This window comes from Aulonocara stuartgranti (assembly GCF_965226115.1).
Source record: "Aulonocara stuartgranti genome assembly, chromosome: 12".
In the NCBI taxonomy this organism is placed as follows: Eukaryota; Metazoa; Chordata; class Actinopteri; order Cichliformes; family Cichlidae; genus Aulonocara; species Aulonocara stuartgranti.
Window position 1 is genome coordinate 19,827,987 of NC_138948.1, and position 21,424 is coordinate 19,849,410.

Here is a 21,424-nt window from a genome sequence, read left to right on the forward strand (position 1 = left end):
CAGGGTCTTGCATGCATGCCGTCCAGTGCTAAGAGCTTCATGGAAATTTCCACTTTTGCAAGTCTCAGCCTATAAAGCTGAGGCGAGGAGCTAAGGTAGAGATAAACAGCTGAGGAGTAAGTAGCAACGGCGGCTACATTATCCCAAGATTTACAACCTCCGAATGATAGGCCAGGAACAATGCAAAGCTGGCTGTAAACCAGAGCCGTATTTCACTGAACAGATTAAGCAAGCATACCTGTAGATAGTGTAGAGTTTATTATTAGATATTTTGCAGCCAACATCTTTGCAGCATCTTTGGTGACAGAGATTACTCAAATGAAAAATCAAAGCTTCCATTATCTTCTAGTACGTCTAAACAGATATTTTACACCCCCTGAGGGATGGACTCTCCTCACGTCTATTATGAGCAGAGGACATGCTGTGACAGAGTTCTGCACTTTTGGCTGAAAGCTGCTAAAACATACTTGGAGCATATATATGTTAAGTTGGTAATGCATTCAGATGTAGATAGATGAGAAATGGCTGCAAACTAAATAAATAGCTAAAAAAAGATTTATTTCTAAAAATTTTCTTTAAAGATTTGCTACTTCAAGAAAAAAGCCAGGAGTAATACTGATTATCACATTAAAATATTTAAATACGGCACTTGGATACAGTGAGTGACTCATTGACAGAAACAACATCTGACTCCAACCCAATTCTCTCATCTTGGCCGCTTTTCATATTTCGGCCTATCCCAGAATTCACATGTGTACTTACACTGCACGAAGCAGCCAATGGCAGGGCAGGGAGGAAATGGTCTTGGAAGCCTGTCAGGCAGGGAGCAGTGAATGACCATATATGGTAAAATCTGCAGTCAGCAGGACTGAGAGGCAGAAGCGGCAAAGGCAGAAGCAAAATGACCAAAGTGTGGGGAAAGACCCTGGATATCATGCACACCCAGTGCATTTTTGCATAAAGACACAGGAAGCAGCTACAAAGGCAGTAAAACCTAGTGAATATTAGACAGAGGAGAAATAACGTGTCACTGTAGAAATGCCCAAGGATTACTAACAGGCACAGGCTCAGCAGAGTGAATGAATGGTACCATTGATTTAAAACCCACACTCCAAATTTGATTTCTGTAAAGTGCTTAGAACATAAAGGTGTTGCTGGGTAAAAGTGTTTATTGAGCAGGATTTTTTTTAATAACACTCCCATCATAGGATGAACAAATCAGATTTCGATTTAAAGGACTATAAATTAAAATCCACAGTAACAATTCACTCATCCTTCGCTCTTCGTTCGTGTTGACCAGAGAGGAGCCACCAGGATTTTTTCTCCCAATTACGAGCTAGCTGCTGTATTCACTTCTACAACTTCCTTCATATGGAAATCAGGGAATAAATTAGCAGGCATCCAGCTAAGAATGAGAAAGGGACAGATTGAAAGCATGAGGGAAGGGAATGACATGTGCAAAGCTAGACATCTGATCCCCTCTCTATAAATCTCATTTTTCTCTCAGGAAGAGGCAACAATACTCGTGGCTGTGCTGAGTCAGGGCGGCCTGCCGCACTAACCCACAACCTAGTGAGTCACAAAAAAGAGCCACCCCCACGAGGTCAGGTCACAGATCTGAATTTTAGGTGATGCTTTTTATTTACCCAAAAAAGCAATTTGAGGACAAAAGAAATATTGCTCCCCCCGTCTGGGCTTGCATGACAGTAACAAAGACAGTGCATAGTTACTTATAGCTTAATTACCGGGGGGGGGGGGGGGATTGCATCATCACACTTCTGCTGCACCCTCCCGATGCACCCCTGCTGCGGAACCCCCCCCCCCCATAAGTGGAGTAATGACAAAGGGCTGTACTGGGAGTAAGCATTGGGACAAAGGCCCAGAGCAGCTGGCTTCCCGTAGAGACTAGGAGCCACACAGCACAGGCAGATGGGTTAGCCGCACAGATGCACCCTCAAATTAGAAATCCAAAGGGGAGGGAGGTTGAAGACACTGAGGGGATGTGCACCCTTGCAAAAAAGTGGAATGAGACCCAAAAAACTGTAACTCAAGAGTTTTATCCACAAAGCAGAGCTGCATAAATGAGAACACAGAAAAACAGGCTCATTTACACAAAACTTAAACTTGTAATCCATTCATAACTGAGAAATAGCTTTTCCCATGTAGTCTTTTAGCAATGGCGTTAAGTGCAGAGATCAAATCTTTAATACCAATCCACTGCTCTGCAGTCTAGTCATACAATTTGCAAGAACAGACTTGTCCCACTTTTGAGACCTGCATTGCCAGCTGAGGCTATACTGAGATTTCCAGATGGACCTGCTTTGTCAGAAAAAAGAAAAAAAATCATTTGAGAATAGTAAGGTCATAAAGACTTGAAATAGAAGTTAAAAGGAAAAAAAATAAAATAATTGAAGCTTAAATCTTTATGTTAGTTGTAGGTTCTAATAACTGTCTTTTCCCATTATGGTTATCTGTAAAACAGGTTTGGTGGCACAAATACATGTCAAAGTATCTTTAACATGCATACATACAAATCTTAACTAACAGAATTCCCCTTTCAGCGCCAGGCCCTCAAAGCATGGGCTGCTCTATGAAGAAAAGACTCACATTTGAAGGACTAGTTTGTCAGGGTTACAAGAAAATACGTGGGAAGATCTGAAAGTCTCAATTGAGGAAACTGCCTAGAGGTTTTCGCTGTACAGAAAGACCTCACTGAAAACTTTTTTTTTAATTCAGCAGTGAAAGTAGACTTTGTTCAGGAGACACACCATTACTGTACTGCAGCATGGCATGCAAAGGGAAGCTCAGTAGTACACAGACACAGAAAGAGGAGGACCCAGGAGGAGTGTGAACCGGTTCGAGCTCGCAGCCCACCTCCAGTACAAGCTTTGTATTGAATGAGGTGCTGAGAGGTGTTAAGCTGTGTGATGACAGGCCTAAGGATCCAGTCTCCAGTGCCAGGGCTAGCTCATATGACATGGCAGTGTAGTGGTGTACACTAATTACAGGTCCAGGGTAGATCTGTCAACAGCATTGCAGTGCTTATGTCACTCTATGTCAGGGCCTGCTACTTGGCCACTGCCTGACGCTGACAAACAAACACAAGCAAGCAGCAATTCACCACTATCAAACATAACAGCAGCCAAGAGGTTTGTGGGACATGCCAGGACATTGGACCTCTATTGCGCCTTAACTGACCTAATTATGACACAAGGTAAAAACAAACGGGAGGCATGTACCCTGCTAATTTGTTTACATCCAAAAACTCATCAACATGGAGGCAAGGATCAGGAGACCGTGTAGCTTGCATTGTGCTTGCGTGGCTTGTGTGAAACAACCCACTGTTAAACATTAATCCAAAGGTTTATAGTTCAACTTTATATTCATATTACTCAAAATATAATCAGGGAGCACTGAAATCATGTAGTATGATAAAGAATACGATTTTTTAAAAGTGGATGCAACCATGCTTACACATTCAGTTCACTCCATTTGCACACCTCAGCCCAGTCCAAAGGGCGCACAACACATAATAAACTCACCTTGTGCAGAGGGAGGACGAGGAATGCTCCGCCACCGCTGGCCTCAATAATTAGGGCGACAAACTTGGGGTTCACTGCACAAAAGGCACTGTCCCACGTGACCCTCGAGACCCGGATATCATCGTAGCACTGGTCATTCTTCACCGCCTGGCCGAAGACGTGACGGAATTTGCTCTGCCGTACAACTCGTCTCATATCTGCAGAAAACAAAAAAAAAAGGCAGAGAGCACATTTATTTAAAGACACACTGTTGCCGTTGTGATGTTGAACCTATTCATTTCAGCAGAGGTTTGCACAAGCCGCAACTGCAATATGCACCAACACAAATGTAGAGTATGTGAACTAGTGAAAGCCTCGAGAGGGTGAGACACCCAACGAAAACGTTCAGCACATTTGTGATTACAGACTGAGAACATTAGAGATTTGATAAAAGTCTGAAGTTGTCGCTATGCACAGTCTCCTTGTATCTATTTGGTCCTCAGAAAGAGGAGTTTGTCACATGCATGTTTCAGATTGACAGATTTATCACCTTTTTTTAAATAATGTGAGGACGCTACAGTGAAATACAATGGTGTGATTTCATGGTTTCGCTAATGTCAGGTAAGCACTTCCAAAAAGGTACTGTGAAACAGAATGTGTTTCATGAGATTTTAAAGACTTCAAACTATTTCCAGTGGGTAGCTGTAACCCCTGTCACGCCTCCTAAATCTTCCATTGTGCCAAACATTAAACATCTGACATACTAACAGCATGTATCTGTGGCACACTTTTAGAAAGAGCCACTTCTAAGAGGGAAAAATAGGACATACCCAATCCAAACAAAAACAGACTGTGGCTGGTTCAGCTAAAATCTTTACCAAGACAACAATCTGTTGGCAGACAAAGGCACTCTGGAAAACATGCTCATTCAAAAGCTTCAAGTTCCACAGCTCTGCCTACAATAACAAACCACTTCCAAAGATAATGGAAAGCCATCCAACTTCAGACAAACAACTGAATGAGGTCCAATCTTACCAAAACCTATAGATAGGCAAACACTCTTGGGTGGGTTTCGGACTCCTTTATTCTATTTTTTTAATATTCGACATGGGAACAGTTTCAAAGCCTGAATCACCACGACTAAAGCATGGCACAGGATGTGAGACATGTTTTGAAGGAGGTTTTCCACTGTGTGCAGAGAGAGAAAGAGAGACGGGGAGAGAGCAGGAGAGTGAACGAGCAAGGAGGAAAGAGTGACTATGAGCGAGAAACACTTGTGTGGCATGTTTCCGACAGGACAAGGATCACAACACAAGCAGGAAGTTCGTCCTGTTGAGCAGTGGGAGTGTCCGAACAGCCCTTATCTATCGTAAAACAAGTATAGAATGTCATTAACTAGTAGAATGAATAAGTTATTATAAACCTAAAGAGGCTAATTTGTTCAAAAATGGAATTACATTTTTAATCTCAAATTGTAATCTTGCTCAAAACAGGGAGGAGTCCTCCCTACATTTATCTGGTTCAGGAGTGCATTGGTGTAGGAAACTCAAACTTGATTAGTTCTGGAAAGAGCTGATCAACTACATTGAAGTCCTTCAAAGATAACCAAAGGTAATTATTCTGCAACTTCACAAAACCTTATATAATGAGCTATAATTACTTTTCATGTGTGTCAAAAATGGAGAAGGAAAAAATAAAAATAAAAAAATGGGGTGGGGGGTGGGGTGGGGGGGTGTTTTTCCAGGAAGGCGATCGCAATCTGGGTCAACACTTTACAGGAAAAACTTGTGATAGGCAAGCCTTGTTTGCATACCTGTACAGCTTTGTTTGTCACATAGCTGCATGTCAGTAGAAACTGAAATCAGATGCTTCCCTGGAGGAAAATGTGCTGACGACACCAAAATATGAGGCAGATTTGCACGCTTTTATTTGCCCGTAGCTCTTTTAATTACAGGTGAATAATTTGATTATTATTTTAACGTTGTCCTTTTTTATGCATCTCTTCTAACAAATACAAGGAAACCCTTGACACATGAAAACACATATCACATGAAAGCCTACATGTGCCCTTGAACTCTCAACCAAGCGGTTTCTGTCATATTTCAGCCTGCTTAAAGATCAAAATGACTGGGTGTTCATCAGAAGTTCGTGAGGGTGGTTTGTGCCTATCCGACTACCCTGGAAAAACCCGGAAATCATTCATATGGTCGTCAAACCCCATCTGTATTGATATATACTGAGATGTCAAAACTTATCGTCAAGGGTACAGGGGAGGTCATCAAATGTTCTCTTTGTGGAGTTAAAGGAAATATTCTAAAGTCAAACTGACTGTACTTTATTCTGTGCAGAGAGATCAAAAACACATGAGTGGAAATAAACTATGTGCACCATATGAATTAGACAAATCAGACGTGATGGCGTGACTGCTTGAGGTCAGGATATGGTATGAATATTGGAATGAACAAAGAGTGCACAGCAGGTGTTTAGAGAGGGCTTAAACTCACTTTTTTTTTTTTGCTTTTTTGTGGTGGCGGTGATGATTGAGCATGTACATGATCACAAAAATGAATTCATACTTGGGTTCCCTGCATAGAGGTGTTTTTTTTTTTGTTTGTTTTTTGGGGGGGGGGGGGGGTGTCAAAAGCATCGTTTTGGTGTGGTGAGTGACATGTTGCTTGTACTGTACAATTATGCTTACATGCATAACAAAAACTTAATATCCACTGTGAGCCTGAAAAAAAAAATCTTGTAATGTCATTTCATTTTAAATAAATTGCCCTCCATACAACATACTGGTGGGCAGCCTGCTTCTGCACAAATCTACGCAACGAAGAAAACCTCCACTGATGGGTACACAGCATGACTGAGCTCCATTTAGTGACACAGCCAAAACTAAAGCCTCATCCACATAAACAGCAATTTATCCATCAAATCTGCTTTATTTGCACCACCTCAGATGTGAGATTAGTTTCACTTGCTATTTGGCCAACAGTTATTTCCCTGTGATCACTACAGAATTACACATGCCATGGCCCGTGTTACACTGCAGCTAGTCTGTTCTTGTAAGTACAATCCTCACGACACACGCCAACAGTCCCTGCAATGTAGTCTAAAGGCCATTTTGGTATTCGCAGCTGTCAAGACGTGCAAGATTGTGATGGTTTTAACAGCCATTTCAATGACAGATCAGTACAGGGGCCCAAAGAGTCCCAGACTGTGCAGAGGGAGATGTTGCAACACAACCACACCAATCGTAAACTCCAAAACATGAGATGCAGCGGTGTCTTTGGAGTTTTACCTATGCTAACACTGTCAAGGTAAACCACTAAAGTTCAGGAATTACTTAAGCATTGCTGATACAAAGTGAAGCATTAGCTTAGGGCTGATTCTTCACCTTAAATGTAAACTGGTGGACGATTTAAGTGGAGTTTCTTTTGTTTGAAAACGCAAGCCTACCAATCAGGATAATCAGGTGCAGCTAAGTTTTGAAATACCAGAAGCCAGAGTCCTTGCCACACTGTCATCAGCAAATCAAGCAGCAGAAAAGCCCAGTATTACATTACTGATGTAATGCCCAGCTACTCAAAAGTGATGTAACTATTTTGAGAAAGAAGTGTTTACACTACAAATGCTTAATGAAACCAGACTGATCCACTGTTTTCTAGATTGGATATGCAACCTTAATCACGAGGGATGGACAGTGTACACGCTGCAGGTCCGAGCAGACTGGGTGGGGTGGCAGTTGATAATACAACACTGGGTCATGGTGAATAGGCCACGTTGTGTGGTAGTGACGTGTCCCAACAACATTTAATCAGGAAGACGGCACAGTTTCAAAAGAACTTTGAGCCTCCTATACTCACTGCAGACTAGAATTACATTTATTCCAGAAGTATTGCACTTGTATATAAAAAGCAAGACTCTCAGTAGTTTTTTACTACATTCTGACTCAAATTGAAATGCTCCAAACTCCAGACTTTCTCTAGTGATCAATTAATTAACAGTCAGTGGAAACAACTCTTCAGCTGGGAGCCATTAAACAACAGGAAAATAGGAGCAAAAGTGTAAGTCCATAATTAGAAGTGTGGCAGCCATTTGTGCTAGTTTGTTACAAGACAATGTGTGTGACAAATAAGTCGCATACTTCATGTACACGATTTATACATCAAGTCTGTTAATCACCAGTTATTTGTTATGTTTTCACTGCTATTATTCCTCTTCAGTTGTTTTGGGGGGAGGGGGTTGGCATTTCTACTCAGTTGTTTTGTGTAATGTGTAAAGAGGTACGTATTCCAGTGTCTCGGATCTCACTGAAGGGAAATGTCACCAGGGCCAAGCTCAGGTGTTGACAAGAGGAAGGACAGAAAAGCAGCAGTAGTGTCACAGCTGAACTGAAAAGAAAAAGTTATCCAGCCATGCCATTTATTAAAGCAGAAAATCTGTTATGTCAGGTCCGTTTAGAACGCCGTCATCTGCTTGGTTCTAAATACACATATAAAGCAACCATGACCACACCAGTTTTCCCTCATTTGGTAGCGCACATGGTGCTGAATGTGTTCAAACTCAAAGACTGATCATCTTATTTGCTCAAACTGCAAAAGTTAACACAAAAACAGAGAAGAACTCTCAAATAACAGCTTCTAAATAGTTAAATTGATTACAGCTTCAAACTGCAGATATTTAGTGTTAAGTGGCTCTGGCATGTAAAATCAGCGGGGCCTGTGTGTTCAGGCAGTAAAGGCTTGGCACTGGACTGACAGCTTCAGTCATACGTTAGTGATACGGAGACACTCCCAGGAGAAATGCTGTGTGTATTCAATGATAGCCTCCTGAGAGTTACAGTTCACTGATTCAGCCCCAAGTCAAGAAAAAATAAATAAATAAAAATATTTTGGGCAAATAAGATGAAAGCAGACCCATGTACCTTATTGCCTCCTGAGCCAGCAGCACTGAGCCTGATGTGCAGAGACAGGAGGAGGGCCCACACCCCGAGGAAATTACCAACAGGAGTAGCACCAGTGTGACACAGATTTTAACATCCTTGTTTGTATTCCTCAACTGCACTCACATCTGACACTGTTAAGCAATTGAACAGTATTCCAGTCATGTGTAACCAGTATCAAACAACAGACAATACTACCTTTAGGAACAGCAGAGTTTCTAAAACCAAGGTTTTCATTTGGGTCTGTGCTAGATTGGGCCCTCAGACTGAGGGTCACTCCACACTGCCGTGCTGGGCTATTTTGCTGTGCGGAAACAGATTTATCTTCTACATATATTCTGTCACTCATCAATGACGAGAGTGGGTGACCACTGGCCAAGGAAATATAAATGGCCCCCTTTAATTTGTGTTATAAAACAGTCATCCACTGTGGCAGCACCTCAGTGACAGGAGACATCTCATGCTGCCACAGTCAGTTATGTTCACACATTTCAGTTAAAACATAGGCCACCTCAATCTGTCAACACCCATTTGTATTCCAACCGGTTTCCCATTGACACAACTAACGTACAATGATATTACCAAACATAACTGCACCGTTGTAAAGACAGAGCTGCAGTAAAGAGTCTCTGTTATGGTGCTGAAACCCAAATATAACCTCTTGTGAATCAAATCAAAGCAACTCAAATCAAGAGTAAACAATATATATCAGTTAAAAATCCACTTCCAGGCTCTATATGTTTTTAATCACCGTTTTCAGGGTGCAAAACTGCACTTGCTGCTTTGTGTTTTAGAGTGTGCTCGCTGCTTGGTGAGTAAGATGTGACATAACATGAAAATCCCAGCCACAAATCAGGATGAGCTGATGTTGGAGAGGGAGGGGCAGCGGAATTAGAGCGGAATTACAGACAGAGCCTAAACGGTCACCAACCGTCATTATGGAAAACTGCTGTATACTATATACTCTTATTAGCTGCATATGAATTACATCAACCTACTTTCTTTTCCATCAGCATGTCAACAGTAGGGCTGGGCCATATCATACCATTCACGGTAATACCTTGATGGGGTTTTTTGCACTAATAAAGTTGGTGAGTTGTAAAGTATTTTGTCTAGTGTCAATTATATCGTCAGTTATATCGTTATCGCAAATTTTCAAATGTATATCATGATAAATATTTTTGGTCATATCGCCCTGCTCTAGTCAACAGATATAAAGAAGTTAAACTTTAACTACTTTTATTAGTTCTAAGATCATTTTAAATGAAGTTTAACACCAAACCAAGGACAGCAATATACATCAAAAATGAAAATATACTAATTTCATGTAAAGTTCTTAAATTACCAAATAGTGCCACCTTGTTAAACTCAGCCCAGGTCACTGCTAGCCATCCATGCAGGTTCACACTAATGACACACTAATATGGTGGTAATATAGAGAGGAAGGTGCATGGGATTGTATTTGTGGTTAAAGAATATCATATTGTACCTTTAGTAACAGTCAGTATAGGACAGACATTTCTTTCTCACACTCAAATTCCCTCACACCACACACACACACCCGCCAATGTCGCCTCATTGCTCTTCACACACTGGCTGCCTTTTGCCTTTTGTCACCAAGACCGCATGAGACGCCACCTAAATCCCCTTCCTGTAACCAAGGCCACGGACCACTATTGTAATCAGAGTCCAGCTACATTCCAGCAATTTTTGAAACAATGAGATAACGTGCCTAGTTCTTTTTCTCCCCCCACCTCTCTCCGACCCCAATCTGTGCTTTCATTCGTAAGCATATGTAGCCCAGCTAGAAAAAAAGAGCAGTGGAAAGTAGTTTTTTTTTCATGTATAATGTAAAGAATTTAGTCATTTCTTTTTTCTTTTATGTTTAAAGGAAGATGTGGACCAATAAGATTATCTGTTGTCATTTAACTTGGCCAATCAGCAATGAGCTCCCAGTGACCCTTGCTGTTGACCTTGATCACATGATTTCCTGTGTTGCCATTTCGTTCCTGTTCATATAATGCCATGTGCCAGAGAAACTAATGTTCCCGAAGTCGAATCGCTAGGAGTTAAAAGCAAGTCTGCTGCAGTTGTTTTTGGTTGTTCAGAGTTTCACCCTGTCAACGGTCAGGTTTTTTTGTTATCTGGTAAAAGGATGACTCGACAGATGGACCCAGTCTGAAGCAAGCCCCATCGAGGAGCAGTGATTCCACAGTTCCAGTTAACTGGATGGCGAGCCAACCCGAAATTGAAAAGGATTTGCCAAGGTTTTATTGAAGCCAAAGTTTCGTTCCCATTGAAGCTTCAGATACCTGCAGGACTACGAACTTTCTTCCTTCATCGGAGTGTGGTAGGACAAACATTAAACAAACTGAACGGGCCCCAACGATCCATCAGTTATCAGACATTATCCACTCATATAATTGACTCAGAGAAAGCTGTATGCGCGCACTTTTATTTAGTTTGTTATTTTGGGGGAAATATTTTGTATTTTATTTTATTGTTTTTTTCATTACATTGTTGCAGCTGTTGTGTGTCAAATATAACAAATTTGTGAACAGTATATTGTGGTGTGGTCTCTTCTTATTGGTGTTTATACCTTGGGCTCCTGCCGATCCTAGATCTTCTGATACTGGCTAGTGGGAGTTCGGTCATTCTTAATAATAATTCACAAGTTGGGTTACATAAGTGGCGAGCCAGCCAGGAGCCTAAGAATTTTTAAACATCAGTAATGAGAAATTGTGTCTGACATGGATTTTGTCCAGCGCTCAGGTGTAAAAATTCCCAATGCAGTTATTGTGAGTGGGATCACGAAATCAGAGAAAGATGAAGAAGTTTTAGAGTTTTTGAAAAAGTATGGTGGTGTTAAAACCCTTTTGCCAGTGGATGATGCTACCTCAGAATTTCATCAAAACCTGATTGTTGAGTACTCAAGTGGCTCAGCTGTAGAAGCTTTAGAGCCTCTTATGCCATACAAGTATGTTGCAGAGGGTGAACCAAATGTCTCTTACTGTGTGAGGGCCTTGGCAAGCGTTTACACTGCTAAGGTGGGTGAAGGTGTCACGAAGTCATACTTGGCTGAATTAAAGGGCTTGGCTAAGCTCAGTGGCAAAACCTATGAGGAAGTATTGAAAGAGATGATATCACAAATCTGTGAGACAACTGAGAATACAGATGAGGCACCTTCTGTCTTACATGATAGCATTGTTGATGAGACACCAATACCACAGCCCCAGTTGCTTTCAGGTCCCTCAAGGGTAAGCAGTGACCAAGGTGTCTCAACTCCAGTTCCACCCTTGCGTGTACAGAAGCCTTCAATAGTGATTAGTGATGTAAATCCCCCTGAAGTTCAGAAGGTCGTTGTTGAGCATATTTTAAGGAAGGATGACATTGGATCACAGATCCATTCTTCAATGCGCATCCGTTCCTTCTCAGGGAAAACTCCCAGGCCTAACAATGAGACAGACTATGAGACTTGGCGCTCACACATTGAGCTGCTTTTAAGTGACCCCAGTATGACCCATCTGCAGGTGTCCAGGAAGATTTTAGAGAATTTGCTTCCACCTGCAGTTGATGTGGTGAAGTGCTTGAGTCCCAGCGCACCCCCAGTAGCCTATCTGCAGTTGCTCGATTCAGCCTTCGGCGCTGTAGAGGATGGTGAGGAGCTTTTTGCTCAGTTCATGAATACCCTTCAGGACCCAGGCGAGAAACCATCAGCTTTCCTCCATCGTTTACAGCTAGCACTAAATTTAGCAGTAAAAAGGGGGGGTATTCCACCTGATGATGTAGACAAACATCTCCTCAAGCAGTTTTGTAGGGGGTGTTGGGATAGTGGATTGCTCTCCAGTCTGCAACTTGAACACAAGAAAAACTGTCCACCGTCATTTTCAGAGCTCTTGCTAATGTTGCGTACCGAAGAAGATAGACAAGCTGCAAAGGTTGATAGGATGAAAAAGCACATTGGTTCATCAAAACGAGTATCTGTCCATGCTCAGAGTTCCTGTGTTTGTGCAGGCGTAAGAGAAAGCCCACAGTGTGGTCCGAAAGCTATTGAGGAACTTCAAAAGCAGATAGCTAGCTTGCAGAGTCAGCTAGCCTCATTTGCATCACAGGAAAAGCTAAGTGAGCGTGCCAACAAGAAACCGGTTAAAAAGACAACCTGTAAATCGAAAATGGACAACACACATCAAGAAGTGCATCGATTAGCCGGAGTAAAACAGACAGGCAGGCCCAGGCCTTGGTATTGTTTTCACTGTGGGGAAGATGGGCATATTGCCACTTCTTGTACAAACCCTGCAAATTCTGCACTAGTTATTGAAAAGAAGAAGCAGTTGGAGAGGAGGCAGCACGCGTGGGAAAGTCAAAGTTGTCCCAGCGACTCCAGTTCACCTTTAAACTAGATCCAGTCTCTGTTGTGGGACAGACAGAGGCTGAAGAACATGCGCAGCGTCCCACAGACGTAAAGATTGTCAGCAAAGCAGGCAAGTGTGTGGATCTAGAGCACTCCAGTAGTGAAAAGCAATCCTTCAGGCTTCCAAAGGGTCTGATTGGTACCAGGAGCACTGCTGAAGTGATAATTGAAGGTAAAACATTTAGTTGTCTGCTAGATACCGGCTCGCAAGTGACTACTATCCCCCAATCCTTTTATGAACAACACATGTCAGTGCAGGACATCAAGCCTCTCTATGACCTCTTGGAGGTTGAAGGGGCGAATGGACAGGCTGTACCTTATTTGGGCTACATTGAAACTACTGTCACTTTTCCAAAAGAATTTCTTGGTATGTCTATTGAGGTGCCCACATTAGCTCTCATAGTTCCTGACGTTCGAGCTACCTCAGGGTCCTACTTACTCATAGGGACAAATACACTTGATGTGTTGTATGACATTTATTGCAAAGCTAATCCAGGAGATCCCAAGACATTTCCTCACGGCTACAAAGCGGTCATTAAGGTGCTTGAACTCAGACACAATCAGTCTAACGTCAGTCACCATGGTGTTGTAAAACTGAAGGGCAGAATCTCTCAGGTTGTCCCAGCAGGGGCCACAGTGGTTTTGGAGGGTGTCTCTACTGCCAGCGGTCTTCAGCATGAACAATCAGTTGTTGTTGAGCAGCCTTCCAGTTCCTCTCTACCTGGTGGTCTGCTAGTGAACACTTGTCTGGTTGACCTGTCCAAACAACGACCCTTTAGGCTTCCAGTTGTGATTACCAACCAATCTGAACATGACATTGTCATTCCTGCTAAATGTCAAATTGCTGACATTAGCGCTTACCAATGTATTTTGTCAAAGGAGCAGAGTGTGGTTAACTTGCAAAAGGCAGATCTCACTCAAGAGGCCAATTGTAACTTCAACTTTGGAGAGTCCCCAATCCCTCCCGAGTGGAAGGGTCGTATCACACGACTCCTTAACAACATGCCAGATGTATTTGCGCAACATGACTTGGACTTTGGAAGAACCGACAAGGTGACTCACCACATCAAGCTCTCAGACGAGGCTCCTTTCAAACACCGTGCTCGTCCGCTACACCCTCAAGACATTGAGGCTGTCCGTAGGCACATTCAAGAGCTTCTTGATACAGGTGTAATCAGAGAGTCCGAGTCTCCCTTCTCTTCGCCCATTGTGGTAGTCCGTAAAAAGAATGGCCAGGTCCGGTTGTGCATAGACTACAGAAAACTCAACCTTCAGACAATAAAGGATGCTTACACGCTTCCTAAGCTTGAAGACACCTTCGCGGCTCTCTCTGGTTCCCAGTGGTTTTCTGTGCTTGACCTAAAGTCTGGATATTATCAAATCGAGGTAGATGAAGTGGATAAACCCAAGACGGCCTTTGTCTGCCCTTTGGGCTTCTGGGAATTTAACCGCATGCCGCAAGGCCTGACAAATGCGCCAAGCACATTCCAAAGATTAATGGAGAAGTGCATGGGGGATATGCATTTGAAAGAGGTGCTAGTTTTCCTCGACGACTTGATAGTGTTCTCAAAGACCCTGGAAGAACATGAAACAAGGTTGTTGGAGGTGCTCACTCGGTTGAGAGAGTTTGGATTAAAGTTATCACCTGAAAAGTGTGTGTTTTTCCAGACCTCAGTGCGGTACCTGGGACACATAGTGTCCAGAAATGGAGTTGAGACAGATCCAGAGAAAATCTCTGCCCTTCGTACTTGGCCAGTTCCTCAGACCCTCAGGGAATTGCGATCTTTTCTTGGGTTCGCTGGCTATTATCGAAGGTTCGTAAAAGACTATTCCAGCATTGTGAAGCCCCTCAATGATCTGACTCAGGGCTATCCTCAATCAACCAAAAGGGGTAGATCAAGAGACAGCCAAGAGCATTATCACCATCCCAAAGAGCCGTTTGGGAACCGTTGGACATCAGCTTGCCAGCAGGCATTTGAGTCAGTTATTGAAAAGCTGACAACTGCCCCTGTCCTAGGGTTCGCTGACCCTCAAAAGCCTTATGTGCTCCACACTGATGCTAGCACTACAGGCCTTGGTGCTGTCTTGTACCAGGAGCAGGAAGGGCAGTTACGTGTCATAGCCTATGCAAGCAGAGGGCTGTCGCATAGCGAGTCTCGATACCCAGCGCACAAATTAGAGTTTTTGGCGCTTAAGTGGTCAGTAACAGAAAAGTTTAGTGACTACCTATATGGGAATCACTTTACTGTTGTCACTGATAGCAATCCCTTGACGTACATATTGACGACTGCAAAACTTGATGCAACGAGCTACAGATGGCTCGCAGCTTTGTCTACGTTCACATTCAAGCTGCTGTATCGTCCTGGGAAGCAAAACTGGGATGCGGATGGGTTATCCCGTAGACCCCACGGAGCTCTTGTGGATGATCTGAAATCCCAGAAAGAGAGGGAGCGCATTTTCCAGTTCACTCAGGGTCATCTCGCTGATCTTGAAAATCTCGAGGAAGCCAACCAAGCGGTTGTGAAAGCCATTTGTGAAAGACAGTCAGTGTATAGCGCCAGCTCTGTTAATCCGAGTTTGGATGGCTGTGTTACTCTTGTTGAAACTCTTGCTATGTCCTCTGATGCTGTGCCTGACTGCTATGGACAAGAAGATGAGTTTGGAGGATTGCCTGTTATTCCTCAACTGACTGAGGCTGAGTTGATGGATAAACAGAGAGCTGACCAATGTCTAAGGCATGTCATATCCCAACTTGAGCATGGGGTAAGCCCACCGCCTACTTTAAGGGGTGAACTTCCAGATCTTCCACTCCTACTTCGAGAGGTTGGTCGGTTTCAGCTTATAAATGGCATCTTATACCGGAGACGCCAGCTCGGGTCTCGGGTATCTCACCAGCTAGTACTGCCCCCAGAGCTCAGAGAGACTGTTTTGAGCAGTCTGCATGACCATATAGGTCATATGGGCATTGAGCGCACATTAGATCTCGTTAGGGCCAGATTCTATTGGCCCAGAATGGCCTTGGATGTAGAGAGGAAAATAAAGACCTGTGGTAGATGTGTGCGCAGAAAGGCGTTGCCTGACAGAGCTGCACCGTTAGTCAACATCAGTACCACAAGGCCACTGGAACTGGTTTGTATGGACTTCCTCTCTCTCGAACCAGACAAAAGTGGAGCTAAAGACATCCTTGTGATCACTGATCACTTTACTAAGTATGCAATTGCTATACCAACATGCAATCAAAAGGCTCGCACAGTAGCTAAGTGCCTATGGGACAATTTTATTGTGCATTACGGGTTCCCAGAAAAGTTGCACAGTGATCAGGGACCTGATTTTGAGTCTCGCACAATAAAAGAGCTCTGTCAGATGGCTGGCATACAGAAGGTTAGAACTACTCCCTACCATCCCAGAGGAAATCCAGTGGAGCGGTTCAATCGCACATTGCTGGACATGCTAGGCACTCTTCAAAACAAAGACAAGTCTCACTGGCGTGATTTTGTGAAGCCCCTTGTTCATGCTTATAATTGCACCAGGAATGAGGTGACTGGATTTGCACCGTACGAGCTTATGTTCGGTCGCCAGCCTCGCCTGCCGGTGGATTTGGCTTTTGGGCTGCCGGTGAAAGAGGAGCAACAGATTTCACACTCACAGTACGTGCAAAATCTGAAATCCCACTTACAAGAGAGTTACAAGGTAGCTACTGGAAATGCTGCCAAGATAGCAGAAAAGAATAAATCCAGATTTGACAGGCGTGTGACTATTTCAGATCTGGAGGTAGGGGACAGAGTATTAGTCAGAAATGTCCGCATTCGTGGAAAAAACAAGATTGCAGACAAGTGGGAGGCAGCCATCTACATAGTCGTAAGCAGAGCAGGATCCCTTCCAGTGTATACTGTGAGACCTGAGAAGAAAGATGGTCCACTGCGGACATTGCATAGGGACCTATTACTCCCTTGTGGCTATCTCCCCAACGAGAGTAGTGACAAGCCTGTAGGGCAGACACAAAGACGCAGGCCAGCAACACGTCTCAGTCCAGTTGCAGACTCCGATCAATTCTCAGAGGCTGAGGATGAGATTTTCCCCAATTACTGGTTCAGAGACGCCCCCAGTTCTGAGATACCTACGGTCACCATTCATCAAGAAACGCACCCTTATTTATCAGTGTCTTCTGGGGAAGATGCACAACTTCCAGAATTTTGTCCCTCAGTTAAAGGTTCTACTGCTCGATATCCAAGCTGCAATCCACAGACTGACCAGTTATGTAACTTACCTGTTGACAGTCCAGATTCAGCAACTCTTCCAGTGTCTGAGAGTCACTGTCATGACACAGAAATCGTGAGCGATGACCAAAATCCACCAGCAGAGATGGAGACCGAAAGGATTGCACCTGGAAGTGATTGTCGTGACTTGAATCCCGGGTTATCTTCTCTTGCTCCAAACCTGTCTACGGATGTTGAGGCGGCAGGTCGAACTGAAATGGGATTGTCAAATGAGTCACCAACAGATGAATCTCCTGAAGAGCTCTCAGTAGACCAGACACTGATTGGAAGCCAAGACCAACCTGGTTCTGCTAGACGATCAAATAGGGAGCGAGAACCGCCTAAACGCCTTCAGTATGTGAAACTTGGGCATCCACTTATAGCGGTGGTGCAATCTCTGTTCCAGGGTTTAACCACGGCTTTTACAGACATTTTGGATGAGGGTTATCACCCATTAGATTGCCCTGTCCAGACCCATCAGACAGTAATTACCCAACCATTGCCATGCAACGGGGCGTGCATGAGTTCAGTGGGGGAGGTTGTAGCCCAGCTAGAAAAAAAGAGCAGTGGAAAGTAGTTTTTTTTTCATGTATAATGTAAAGAATTTAGTCATTTCTTTTTTCTTTTATGTTTAAAGGAAGATGTGGACCAATAAGATTATCTGTTGTCATTTAACTTGGCCAATCAGCAATGAGCTCCCAGTGACCCTTGCTGTTGACCTTGATCACATGATTTCCTGTGTTGCCATTTCGTTCCTGTTCATATAATGCCATGTGCCAGAGAAACTAATGTTCCCGAAGTCGAATCGCTAGGAGTTAAAAGCAAGTCTGCTGCAGTTGTTTTTGGTTGTTCAGAGTTTCACCCTGTCAACGGTCAGGTTTTTTTGTTATCTGGTAAAAGGATGACTCGACAGATGGACCCAGTCTGAAGCAAGCCCCATCGAGGAGCAGTGATTCCACAGTTCCAGTTAACTGGATGGCGAGCCAACCCGAAATTGAAAAGGATTTGCCAAGGTTTTATTGAAGCCAAAGTTTCGTTCCCATTGAAGCTTCAGATACCTGCAGGACTACGAACTTTCTTCCTTCATCGGAGTGTGGTAGGACAAACATTAAACAAACTGAACGGGCCCCAACGATCCATCAGTTATCAGACATTATCCACTCATATAATTGACTCAGAGAAAGCTGTATGCGCGCACTTTTATTTAGTTTGTTATTTTGGGGGAAATATTTTGTATTTTATTTTATTGTTTTTTTCATTACATTGTTGCAGCTGTTGTGTGTCAAATATAACAAATTTGTGAACAGTATATTGTGGTGTGGTCTCTTCTTATTGGTGTTTATACCTTGGGCTCCTGCCGATCCTAGATCTTCTGATACTGGCTAGTGGGAGTTCGGTCATTCTTAATAATAATTCACAAGTTGGGTTACACATAGAAAACACTACACAGATAGTGTTTTAAGGAAAGCAGCTGTATTCTTTTACAGTTTGTAGACAAAATGAGAAGGACTGAGTGATAAAACTCTAAAAATAAATAAATAATTATAAAATGGCTTTCCTTGATTCTGCATATTGACTGTAACTGTTGTACATTGACTTCAATGGAAAATCTATAGAACTCATTCCACCCACATTTTGACAGACTACAATCCGCACTAAAGCAGCCACACATTTGCTAATATTCGAGTGCAGCTGTGGACGCCAGCACATTAAGAGTGTGAGTGAGATAAAAGACCAAATGACTACAGATGATGACATTGATGAAAAGAAGGGTCAGAGGAATTATGTAGTGTTCAGATGTTTTAACCATTGTTAACCAATATTTGATCTGGCAAAACTTTACACTGGATGCTCTTCCTGACACAACCATTCCCATTTATCTAGGTTTGGGATTGGCACTAGGAATACAATGGCTTAATGCCCCTCCCAGCTGGAAGAAAGCCTGGAGAGGTGGAAGTATGCTTTGGAGAGAAGAGGAATTAAAGACCGCAAAAGCAAGACAGAACATGTGTGAATGAGAAGGAGTAGAAGTAGTGAAGACAGATGAGTTTAATCATCAAAAGCAATGGGGAATACACAAGAGGGATGAAGAAGAGAGTGCAGGTAGGGTGTAGACAAGTGTCAGGGGTGATTTGTGACAAAAGAATAGCAACAGGAGTGAAAGGAAAGGTTCACCAGATAATAGCAAGTTCAAAAATCAAAGCTGAGATGGTTTTGACATGTGCAGAGGACGGATGGTGGATAAATTGGAAAAAATATATTGAAGAGTTGCCAGGCAGGAGAAAGGAAGACCACAAAGAAGTCATGGTTTTAATGAAGGAGGACATGCAGAGGATTGGTGTAACAGAGGAAGATGATAGGCATGGTATGAGATCAATATGATTCTTGGTGGTGACTCCCTGAAGAAAGGAGCTAAAACCAGGAGGAGACCGTTTAAGTGTGACAAAGGCTACTTTCACACTGCAGGCGAAAGTGCATCAAATCCGATTTTTTTGGACCCTATGCGACCCATATCCGATCATGGTATGACAGTGTGAACGGCACAAATACGATATTTTCAAACCCGATCTGGGTCACTTTCGTATGTGGTACTGAATCCGATACATATCCGATGTTTTAGAAAGGGACTGCTGTTTGAACGGTCATGTCGCATTAAATCCATCTTTTACATCACTGACGCAAGACAGATGCCAATTATCAGCGCCGGAGAAGACATCGCGAAAGCTTCCTGGCCATCCAGTGTAGATGTCAGTGATACTATTGGGAAGACAACGTTGGAGAAACGTGAACATTTTATTTGTACTGTATAATCTGCAGATTCTGACAGAAATCTGCAACTATCCTTTGAAGCACCGCTCCTCTAAAACAGCAATAAGGATAATTATTAGGTTAACTACATTATTATGTAAATAACTTAAAGCAAAAATTGGGAAACGTAAAGTCAGAAGTCTTTATATTAAGGGCCATCAGTCAAACAATACTGTTTGCTCTGGGTCTAAACCAGAGTGTTGTGTGTGACGTCTTCTTTTGCGCATGCGGGCCTCTTTGAGCGTTCACGCTAGAGCGCATTTGCTGTCGCATTTTATTTGTAGTGTGAACAAGCAGACCAAAAAAAAAAATTAAAAAAAATTTCGGATTTGATCAAAAAAATCGGAATTGAGCATTAACACCTGCAGTGTGAACGTAGCCAAAGAAGCAGAGCAGCTTGCACTGCATACTCTACCTTTTTTCCCCACAAAGGCATGTAAATACATGTAGACGCCAGTACAGGGAGTCAAAAATGTTGGATTTAAGTAACCAACCCTCGATGCCTACTATCTACTGGTCATAAACAAATCTCTCAGACAGCACATTCCCAGCTATCTGAACAGCTGTGCCATACTTCACTACCAAACCAGACTTGTGCTCTGAGCCATATATGAGCCTCACTGCCCACTTCACTGGAGCAGTACTGTTCTTGAATCTATTAAAAACAATTGAAAAAAATGAAATGATACAGAACCTTTTTGCTTTTTAAGATATTATTTTGTGTTATTTTGCTTGTGTTATTTTGCAAAACGTTTTTGAATTACCGCGACAAGATTTTTTCCCATATTGTTCAGCCATAGAAATATATTTAGATTTACGACCCAAGAGCAGCACAGAACTAATTACTAGCTGCGATCACATACCTCAGATCCTATGTTTAATATGTTTAAGAAAAAACTGACACTGGCTGTTTTCCAACTTCCTCGTTTCATAAGAGAAAAAAAACAAAAAAAAAAACAGACTCCTTAAAGCCAGACATAAGAAACAAATGTGTCAGAAAACGTCTGCGTGTTCAACATGAGACTGGCCATGCCTCAGAGTGCTCAAGCTTAGCCCTTCATCCAAACTCTTTATCACTTTCTGCTCTATAAGACTTTAAGGACTAAATCCCAAACTTCTTATCCTACTTAGAAGTCAAGGTTTAACAGGAACCACTTTAAAGTCTTAGAAAATTACTCACAACAGGAAAAACCCTAGTTTGTGTTGGTGTTCGTGTGTAGGATTACATTTATCTGTGTGGACATTTTCTTTTTCCCATGAGACAATCTGCATGATAAGCCAAATGAAAAGCAGACAAAAAGTCAAAACCTGCTTATTCCTCAACTCAGAAAAGAAAATCTGCTCAATATTACCGCCTCAGTGTACAAAGCATATTCCTTGCCTCTTCCTGATTAGATACTTCCCCTCCCCCACTGACTAATGCACAAACCACCACTTCATTTCAACAGATGTTGTAAGTGGTGGTGGGAAAGACCAATGGATAAAA

General features: G+C 42.7%; 1 protein-coding gene across 2 annotated transcripts in view; it reads right to left on the reverse strand.

Annotated features, from left to right (window-relative positions):
- LOC309719444 (coronin-1C-A) overlaps positions 1-21,424 on the reverse strand; it is a 49,367-nt gene that overhangs the window by 17,542 nt on the left and 10,401 nt on the right. For both annotated transcript variants that reach the window (XM_082555574.1, XM_082555575.1), the window contains one exon: positions 3,543-3,739. In XM_082555574.1, the coding sequence (XP_082411700.1) occupies positions 3,543-3,739 (197 nt within the window). The remainder of the gene's footprint in view (positions 1-3,542; positions 3,740-21,424) is intronic.